This window comes from Labeo rohita, unplaced genomic scaffold, assembly GCF_022985175.1.
Source record: "Labeo rohita strain BAU-BD-2019 unplaced genomic scaffold, IGBB_LRoh.1.0 scaffold_76, whole genome shotgun sequence".
Classification (NCBI taxonomy): domain Eukaryota; kingdom Metazoa; phylum Chordata; class Actinopteri; order Cypriniformes; family Cyprinidae; genus Labeo; species Labeo rohita.
The window spans coordinates 380,217-390,400 of NW_026129700.1; the positions used below are offsets into that span (position 1 = coordinate 380,217).

The 10,184-nt window shown below is 34.1% G+C and overlaps 2 protein-coding genes across 5 annotated transcripts; both read left to right on the forward strand.

Moving 5' to 3' along the window:
- The first annotated feature begins 380 nt into the window (after positions 1-380).
- On the forward strand, positions 381-4,601 carry mylz3 (myosin, light polypeptide 3, skeletal muscle). The gene is made up of 6 exons (XM_051104635.1): positions 381-515; positions 897-927; positions 2,488-2,631; positions 2,728-2,898; positions 4,129-4,206; positions 4,428-4,601. The coding sequence occupies exons 1-6, from the start codon at positions 513-515 to the stop codon at positions 4,454-4,456; spliced, it is 456 nt and encodes a 151-aa protein (XP_050960592.1). The 5' UTR covers positions 381-512; the 3' UTR covers positions 4,457-4,601.
- Positions 4,602-6,510: 1,909 nt separating this feature from the next.
- pcnp (PEST proteolytic signal containing nuclear protein) lies at positions 6,511-9,027 on the forward strand. 4 transcript variants are annotated; one of them, XM_051104623.1, is made up of 6 exons: positions 6,511-6,585; positions 7,300-7,326; positions 7,395-7,603; positions 7,763-7,837; positions 7,959-8,014; positions 8,100-9,027. In XM_051104623.1, the coding sequence occupies exons 1-6, from the start codon at positions 6,540-6,542 to the stop codon at positions 8,206-8,208; spliced, it is 522 nt and encodes a 173-aa protein (XP_050960580.1). In that variant the 5' UTR covers positions 6,511-6,539; the 3' UTR covers positions 8,209-9,027. The 4 variants fall into 4 exon arrangements, with proteins under 4 accessions (XP_050960580.1, XP_050960582.1, XP_050960583.1 ...); XM_051104624.1 differs by having other exon boundaries at positions 6,513-6,585; positions 7,398-7,603; XM_051104625.1 differs by lacking the exon at positions 7,300-7,326.
- Positions 9,028-10,184: the final 1,157 nt, after the last annotated feature.

Below are 10,184 nucleotides of genomic sequence, written 5' to 3' on the forward strand. Positions count from 1 at the left end.
ATTCATGCTGACAAAAAAGCCTTTAAGGAGTGTTTTTCACAGCTTCCCATATAACCATAAGTGGCCGAGACCTCCATATGCAAGTTAAAAATATCAACACTGTAATCAAAAGCCACCCTGAGATGTTGTGTCGGCTTCACTGCATGAACATAACAGGTGACATCAGGCTTTGCGTGTTACCATCCCTAGCTAAAGATAAAAACATGCAGAAATCATGTAAATAAAGACACAATACATCAAATTAAAGTGCTGACCAAAGCCAAGGAGTCTTACAAGCCGCCTGGAGCCCAGTCTAAAAATACCGCCACACATGTACATTGGAGAAAGCAGCAGCCTTCCTTCCAGCTTGACCTAAGAAAGTTAAAGAAGTTCCACAGCGTCACAAGATCCACCCCGTGACATCATTAGCATAGCATAAATAAGAAGGAGCTGCTCCATGGCTCAGGACCACTCTCCTGGGACTCCGGCTTCTCGACTTCTGCCCCTCCGCTCCTGCACCCTAAAACTCCATCATGGTGTGTACTTGGATTACTCTTGCTATTCTGTCGTACCTTTTTCATGTTCGTCTGGCTCAAAAACTGGCAATAAGCCCACTGAAATGAAGTAGGACACCTTTCTTCGATTTTCAAATTCACTTTGGTGGGGCAAGACACAACGGTGTCGCATAAAGAATCCCAGTCTGTTTGTCACTGTTAAAGAGAAAATCATGCAGCTGTTGTTTGTTTCCTTGCTGGATATATATATATGCACTTTCGAAGCAGTTATTTTGCTCATGTCCAAAAAAGGCTTATGTTACCAACTGTCTTTTAAAATAATTCCTTATTACAGACTAGTGTGTGTTGTAAGATGTTGGCAGGTTTGCCAATAGGATTGATCCATTGTTGTCTTTCTGGCAGGCTGGAGAATTCTCTGCTGACCAGATTGAGGGTGAGTCTTTGCACATCTGAATTTATTGATTGGGATATGGTTTTATGACTACAGAACTCATTTTTACCAATGTTAATGGAAATGTAGAATGTCATGAATTCAGGAAAGACAATTCTTCACCCGTTAAAAAAAACACCTATTTCAACCTTTTAAGTATAATCAAATTGGCCGATTAGATGACTTAAACGTATAACCTAAACTTAAAAGTTTAACTTAAAAAATGAAATGATAAAATTAAAAATTGGTTAAAATAATTTGATTTAAAAAAAAAAACAAAACAAAAAAAAAAAAAAACATTGACTTCCCATTGACAATGCAGTAAAGAAATCATCCACTGACAAATAAAATAATTCTGTCTTAAATAATAACTTGGGAAACTTTTTAAATATATAAAGACATTTTTATAAAAATAAAATTTTAAGATGATTTTTTTTTTTTTTTTTTTAAATTTATAAGATTAAAATGTATTAGTACTGGAGAATATCTCTAATAGAAACCAAAATACTGCAAATGAGGAAAATTATTTTTTGTATTATTATTATTATTATTATTATTAATGTTAGCTTTTTTCAAGCTCCAAAAATTCAAATAACATCTCATAATTTATTAAAATTCATATATATTGCACTTTGAAATGTAGACTGCTCAGGAACATGAATGCATGAATGCTGTTTCTAAGGTAAGTTAATGTCAGAATGTTTGAGACCTTAATGGTATTTTAATAAATATATATATTTTTTACTTAGCTGATAAATTGAGTACAATCAGTTGGTTTAGCGTGTGTGGAGTGGGAAATATTTGCCGTACCATTTTGTGATGTAGCAATTAAAATATTTCCAATCCAAAACCTACCTTTACATCTGTACAGAAAGAATTCATGGGTACCAAACCTCATGGGCATTTCACAGCACGGTGTTGCTCATTTAGGTCCAGAAAGTATGTGGTTGGTTGAGGGGTGTAGGTTACGTTGCTGTCAGCATTCTTGTATTTGACTTGGGTCAGTCGTAAAGTCCTGTTACCATGTATGGCAAAGGCTACTTTCTCTGAGGGTATCGCCTGTCACGTCACGCATTAAGTGCCACCTTCGTGCACAGCTGCTGGAGTACAGAAGTCGTAGGATGCTATTTTTCTGTCAGCGGATCACTTTCAACTTGGTCTCCCTAACGGCCCATGGAAATGCAGTCGCTAAGCTAATTTTAAATTGGCTTCCTTCCTTCCGCTGCATGTACAGTTGGCAAAGGGGCAATGTGGGAAGGAGGCACTGTTGAGTTTCCTTGACCTTAACTTTTAAAGCAATGATGTCCCTAAACTGTAAAATAAAATAAAATAAAATAAAATAAAATAAAAATTAATTGAATACAATAAAACTCTTATTATTTTTGTCTGGTTCTATGTTTTGAGATATACTGATGTACTAACCTCTGCTGCTTTATGCATTCCTATGTCCTATTTTGTACATTAGTCATTATGAGACCCTTAAAAAGTACATTATGACATTATGAGACACCCTTAAAATGTCTGTCTACTTCCAGATAACCTTCTGTTTTCCTTCTGTTACAGACTTCAAAGAGGCCTTTGGTCTCTTCGACAGAGTTGGTGACAACAAGGTTGCCTACAACCAGATTGCTGACATCATGCGCGCCCTGGGACAGAACCCCACCAACAAGGACGTGAAGAAAATCCTGGGTGACCCATCTGCTGAAGGTAGGATACTTATATTCAAAAGGAACGGATGTAATTCTAAATGCTTTACAAACCCTCACTGATCTGTGATGTATGTGTGGAACTATACGCACACAGATATGGCCAACAAAAGAGTTGACTTTGATGCTTTCCTGCCAATGCTGAAGACTGTTGACACCATCCAGAAGGGTACCTACGATGACTACGTTGAGGGTCTGCGCGTCTTCGACAAAGAGGGCAACGGCACAGTGATGGGCGCTGAGCTGCGCATTGTGCTCTCAACACTGGGTGAGTGAAGATCAAATTATGTAGTTCACACCATGCACGGGAAAGCAAATTACATAATATACTCTATACAACTTAATAAACTTAATATCTTGGCAAGGTGATCAGATGGTAATATAATGGTATTTTGGTTTACCTTTAAAAAGTTTGGAGTTGGTAAGAGTTTTGTATGTTTTTTAAGAAGTCTCTTATGCTCAACATGGTTGCATTTAATTAAAAATACAGCTAAAATGGTGAAATATTATTACAGTTTAAAATAACTTCTATTCATATCATTGTGTCACATGATCCTTCAGAAATCATTCTAATATGCTGATTTCTTATTATTATCAATGTTAAAAGTGGTTGTGGTTTCTAATATTTTAATGCAGTTTTTTCCTCCAGGATTATTTGATAAATTAGAAGTACCGCATTTATATTTTCCTTTCATCTTCTGAATCTTTTGTAACATTAAAAATGTTTTTACTTTTTTTTTCGATTAAATGAATCCATTCTTGCTAAATAAGATGATTTCTGTTAAAGAAAAAAAAAAAAAAAAAACTTACTAACTCAAACCCAAACTATTGAATGGCTATGAATATGATCATAATAAATGTTAAATAAATAAATAAATAAATAAATAAATATGGTTTTGAATAATGGTTATATGAATTTGGTTAAGAATATTAAATTATTACTATATTTATATACAATTATTAACAAACGTACTGACTCGAAACTATTAAATGGCTATGAATATCATACTAATAAATGTAAACAAACAAATAATAAATAAACAAATAAATAGGGTTTTGAATGATGATTATATGAATTTGATTATATATTCATACATTACTATATTTATATACAATTAAAATACTATTTTATATACAATAATAATAAATGTATAATATTATATATTTGATAACAATAAATAAATAAAAAAATAAATATGGTTTTGAATGATAATTATATCAATTTGATTAAGACTGCTGAATTATTATTATATTTATATACAATTATTACCAAAGGTACTGACCCCAAAATATTGAATGGCTATGAATATGATAATATAATGGATATTATAATATTATGTATTTTATAACAAACAAACAACAAATAAATAAATATGGTTTTGAATGATCATTACATGAATTTGTTTAAAACTACTGAATTATTTATATGCAGTTAGTACTATAGGTACTCTATACTTGTCCAAAAAATCCTAATCAATACCTTTCATGGCACCAACAGGTGAGAAAATGAACGAGACCGAGATCGATTCTCTCATGCAGGGACAGGAGGATGAGAACGGCAGTGTCCACTATGAGGGTACGTTTTTAGATAAGCCCTTCTGATTGAACCCTTCTAACTTTTTTTTGACACATTGCATAACAGTAGCTATACTGAGTCGGCACTTTTCGGCACTAATTAAAATGATATAATAAGCTCACCTGTCACCGAATCATTATTTTTAGCAGCCACCGCAGGCCTTGTATGGCAAGCCAGTAGGGATGATCATTCCTTAAGCATGTCTGCTTCTCCTCTTACAGACTTCGTCAAGCACATCATGTCCGTTTAAGAGGCCGTCCATTGAGGGAGTGGTGAAGAAGGCTGAACTATATCTGCAGACCCCATGGTGTCAGGACATCCATTCTGTTTTGAAGACCAATCAATAAAAAGGACTATGGGATGTCACTTCTAAACCATTCAGTTTTTTTTTTTTTCCTTTATTTGTTTTCTCCCTTCTCACCCACCTTTCTGGAAGTTACATCGTCCTTTCATGCAGTTGACCCTCCTTGCCTTCTTGTTCCGCCCGGGGCGGCCGTCCACAGTGGGATGGAGACCGGGGAAGAAGGAAAAGGCCACTCATGAAGTGAGGGTTGGTTTCTTCTTTCTCCACCCATCCAGGGTTACAACAGCACCGCTAGCTGTGTGTTAAAGGCACATGACATTGCTGTGGCCAGGCTGCCGATTTTCCCCCATCCCAATTTTCACACAGTCATTTCACAATAAACTTTTTTCCAAAAGTACACAGAGTTCTTCTTTTGTATGCTAATGAATTTCACAAACACAAATGTATCTGTTAAAATACTAGATAAGAGACACCTATATGGGTGATGCAAGTTTAAATTCTGCTTGCATCATTTGCAGATCCCAATCAGTGGCAAAAGTCCAAAAATAAACATAAAATGCTGATGCATGTATATCTTTAAAAAGAATTTGCTTAGCTTACGTCAGAGGTAAGAAACTGTATATGATAGTAAGTTGTGTAAGGAAATGTATAGCAACATATCAATATTTTTATAAATGAATACAGCTGGACGTTAATATAGAGAATCTGAGAATCCTTTGCAATAAGGTCACACCTTAAAGCCTACATATAAGGTAATGGTTTATAATTCCTGTTTTCTTACGAAATACATAGGCGGCTCCTGCAGAAACCTCAATATTTCAGGTCATTTTTATCATCTATAATGGTAACACTTGACAATAAGCTTCTGTTTGCTAACATTAATTACCTACATTAGTTAACATAAACTATTAATGGGGGGAAAAGCTTCTAAAACATGCATTTTTCATAGTTTATGTTAATTTCATCATTTACTAACATTATTAAAGTAAATAAATAAATGAATTTAACGGATAAATTGAAACCTCAACATTTCAGGTTATTATTATCATCTATAATGGTAACACTTGACAATAAGCTTCTGTTTGCTAACACTAATTACCTACATTAGTTAACATAAACTAATTATGGGGGGAAAAGCTTCTAAAACATGCACTTTTCATAGTATGTTAACTTCAGCATTTACTAACATTATTAAAGTAAAAAAAAATAATAATAATTAATTAAACTGATAAATTGAAACCTCAATATTTCAGATGATTTTTTATCATCTATAATGGTAACACTTGACAATAAGCTTCTGTTTGCTAACATTAATTAACTATGTTAGTTAACATGAACTGATAATGAAAAAAAGCTTCTAAAACATGCACTTTTCATAAGTTATGTTAATTTCAGCATTTACTAACATTATTAAAGTCAAACAAATAAATAAATTAATTAAATGATAAATTGAAACCTCACCATTTCAGGTGATTTTTACCATCTATAATGGTAACAAATGACAATAAGCTTCTGTTTGCTAACATTAATTAACTACATTAGTTAAGATGAACTAATAATAGGGAAAACGCTTCTAAAGCATGCATTTTTCAGTTTATGTTAATTTACTAACAATATTAAAGTCAAGTAAATAAATAAACTTTGAGTAAAATTATTAGACATATTTTCTTCCTTTGTTTTCAGTGTTGTTTACAGTGGTTGCATATCTATCTTTAAATGACCAACATTTAACTACTTAAAAAGTAAAAAAAAAAAAAAAAAAAAAAAAAAAAAACAGGAGATAGATAAATCACCTCATTACCATCATGTCAATACACTTTAAAATGTGTTTATTTGTTTCTTTAAAATCATCCAACTTGTCGCAAATATTTCAGTTTTAACATAAAACATTTATTTGTAGACAATATAATTATGAGTCGTTTGCTCACTCTGTACGTTAGATGGCGTTGTTTCTCCTTTGAAAACGGAAAAATTTCTGAGGTATTTTGTCCTCTCCGGTAGCCGTCTGTGCTGAAAACACATTCAGACGATGGCGAGTGCGAAGTGCTGCAGCGAAGGCCCCTCTAAAGAAGGAGGTGAAACTGTCAAAACTGTTTTTATTTTACAGTCAATTTACAGCTTAAAGTCTTCGAGAATAACTATAATGCGTGTATTTGTGAATGTAGGTTTAAAATACAGTTGCAGCCATAGACTTGCACTTTCTAGCTAAGTTTAGCTAGCTAGCTGCGTTAGCTGGTAGCGAGCTGTTTATTCAATAGCTGCGCAATATTGAACACTAATGTTGGATTTAAATGAACAAGACTAAATGTATACGGTTGTTGTATATTATAAGTTAAACAGAGTTTTACTTGGTAAAGCTTTGATCTGTAAACTAACACAAGCTCAAAAAAGTACCATTGGTTTTTGGACTTGTACCACAGTAGCACCACATTTGTGGAAATGCTTTGGTGAACCATGCAAATACTATGGTACATGAATTCAGTACCATGGTATGTATCAAATTACCGTTTTGTGCTATCATTGTGGTTTTCCTGGAAATGCCAATGCACTCCCTTTGGTGTACTATGTAGATTACATAAGTGTTATGGCGATAATTCAGTATCATGGTATTACCATCTGATACCATGGCATTGCTATATTAATGTTTAAAAAATGCACATCTCATCTGCACTAGATTTTATGTGGTGTTATTATTGTGTCAGTTGAGACTATTTAAAGACAATTAGTGCTAATCAAATGAATCAAACTAATCAGTTAGATTTTAAGCTCAACAGCGTCTCTCTGAGCAGGTCCTCCTGGCATCCCTCGTCTTTCAGGTAACTGTAGCTCACCTTTGGTCTCCAAGCCAACAGTCGCTCACCTTGGTAAGTTGTTTCGCCTCCAGCAGGACCGGAAGAGAAGGGAAGCAGTGTGAAAACTAAGACTGTCTCTTCCAGCACCGCGTCAGGGGACGGTCTGCGAAAGCGGTCTGCTGACGAGATCGGCCTAGAAGATGAGTCTAAAAGCAAGCCAGCACCCCCTAAAATATCCAAACCGGGGTTTAGTATGATTGCAAAGAAACCTACGCCAATCTCCATCAAGCTAGGAGCAAGTGTATGTATATTTTGCTATATATTTATTTTTGTTTGTGCGTATACTTACTGTGTATATATACTACTGATCTCTTGTAAAATAACTAAAAATAATGCTTTCTTGAGAGTTTTTGAATTTTGAACATTTGAAAGTTGTATTTTATTGCATCTCCTCTTTCAGAAACCTAAAGAGCCCACACCTGCCTTACCTGCCAAGAAAGCTGGACTTGCATCTGTTTTTAATGAGGATGATGATGTAAGTATAATTTTTTTTGTCCCTGTGACATTTACCATATTGTAGTAATATATAATTCAATATACATAAATACAATATGTTAAAAGATCAGATTCCTAACTGTTTTTATTTTACGTTTCAGAGCGAGCCTGAAGAAATGCCACCTGAGGCAAAGATGAGAATGAAGAATATTGGAAGGTTTGTTTTAACATTTCTAAAACTTTACATTTTAGATTTCATTGTAAGTTAAGATATTATACAGCATGTCATTTTTGATTTTCAGAGAAACACCTACATCAGCTGGACCCAATTCCTTCAACAAAGGAAAGCAGGGATTTTCAGACCATCAGAAACTATGGGAGAGGAAGCTTAAAGCCCAGTCAGATCAGTAGTGTCTAGTTGCTTGCTTGCTTTTTGGCACTGAAATATTTGCCCTTTTTTCTCTTCCTTTGATGAGCATTGTACAAATGTATATATGTAATGAATGTTTACGCTATAAAGCATCTTTTTATTGTAGCTACATTGGTGTGTTCCTGTGTAAGATGCAAACCACAACAGAGAAAATGAGAATAATCTTTATCGCTGTACAATATGGTATGAGCCACACCACCCCCTGTTATCATTTGCTTATAGTTTAGTTGTTCTCCAGAGAAGGAATGTAGTGGTCCAGTCATTGTCCAGGATTGTTTCATCAAGACACTGTAGTTTATAAAGTCACTAATAAATAGATGTGGTGTCCCTTTGAAGACTTTTTATGTTTTAATCAGTGTGGTAGTCTCCTGTTTAAACAACATGAATGTAAGTAAATTACATCATTTTAATTTTTAGTTCAACAGTCTTTTTTAAAGTCACTATGTAAAGGGTGTAGTGACTTATTTCTGTATTGTACATCCGAGTGAAGCAGGTTATTGTGCGTAGGGAGGGTTTGGTACAATCCAGGTAGTTGATTGAATGGAGACAGAACTAAATTTGAGCTTGCAGATCATTGTAACAAAGTGGCGGGTTTAAAACTAAACAGATGAATGGTTGGAAAGGTTCGGAGAAAATAGATAAGTGAGTTTAAGTGAGTTTTGTATTCTCAATTTCAGAAAGATAGTAAGATCAGTTATAACACAAGCAAAGAAATGGTAATCTAGAGATTACAATAACTTTACACTGTTTTTAAAACTTTGGTCAACAATTGCATTAAACTCCACTTGTGATTGCCTTTATTTTTATGTTTTTTTTTTTTTTTTTGTTATGCCTTGAAGTTTAATTTTCAACATTTGATGTCTTCTACATCACTGATACTAAGAAAAGATACTGCAGTGTATTCCTTAAGATCCAAACAAGTACAAAAGCTTTTTCAAGCAAGAAAACAAGAAAACAGTGAGTGCTTTCATATTGCATAAAATGTTACTTCAAAGGCTAAAAGTAACTTAACAAAAAGCTGGAAAACAGTTCTAATATTCTATATTTAAAAAAAAATATTTTCCATTAAGAGTTAAATTACTATTTTAATTTATTTAAAAAAATAAAAAAAAAAACATGCATGTTTAGGCTACATGTTTGTGCCCCATGCTGAATATTTCAAACTATCATCTCATGAGCTATCTTATTTATGTACTTGCTTACTTCTGTATTGCATTACAGCTGTTGTAATGAATTGCGTTTTAATAGGTAACCAAGAGGCTGTGTGCATCTATCAGACGTTTCTGGCGACTCAGTAAGCTCTCTCGCTTTTGGACAATGTCAAAGTCTGAAAGTCAATAAGCAGGTTGTCTACATCCATTTTTTTTTTTTTTTTCAGCAGCAACTGCAACATGTTACTTTGCAGCTCCAAAGCCGCTTCCTGGAGCAGCAGATAGCGGATCACCATTGGGATCTGGTCATCTAGACGCTTGTTTGCAATCTGTTAAGATTAGATAAGAAGCTATCTCAGATATGCATTACCATTTGAGCTATCTGATATCACAGAAAGCTTTAGTTAGCACAAATACCATGTTGTTGAACTCGAGGTGCAACCTCATCTCATGCAGGGTGGCATGATTGTCTATGCCTACGCTCATGCTGTTAAATCTGTTACTAGTTTCATCGTTCTCGTATGGATTATTCTGTACATGTTGCAGGCTCCCGCTGTATGTGTCGTCTTGACTGTAAACAATGAGCTCCATCTTGAATTGGGTCCTCAGCATGGATTCTGCCAAGGATTCTTTATCCTGCTTGATGGCTTCAATTTTAGTCCTAAATAGTAAGAAAAAAAAAAAGTTTAACTTCAAACTTTAGAAATCTGTAATTCAGAAAATTCATTTAAATTTGTATTGTGATTTAAGGCATCACTGAACATTTATGTCAGAGAAGTAATGATTTGTAAATGCGTCATTATCTA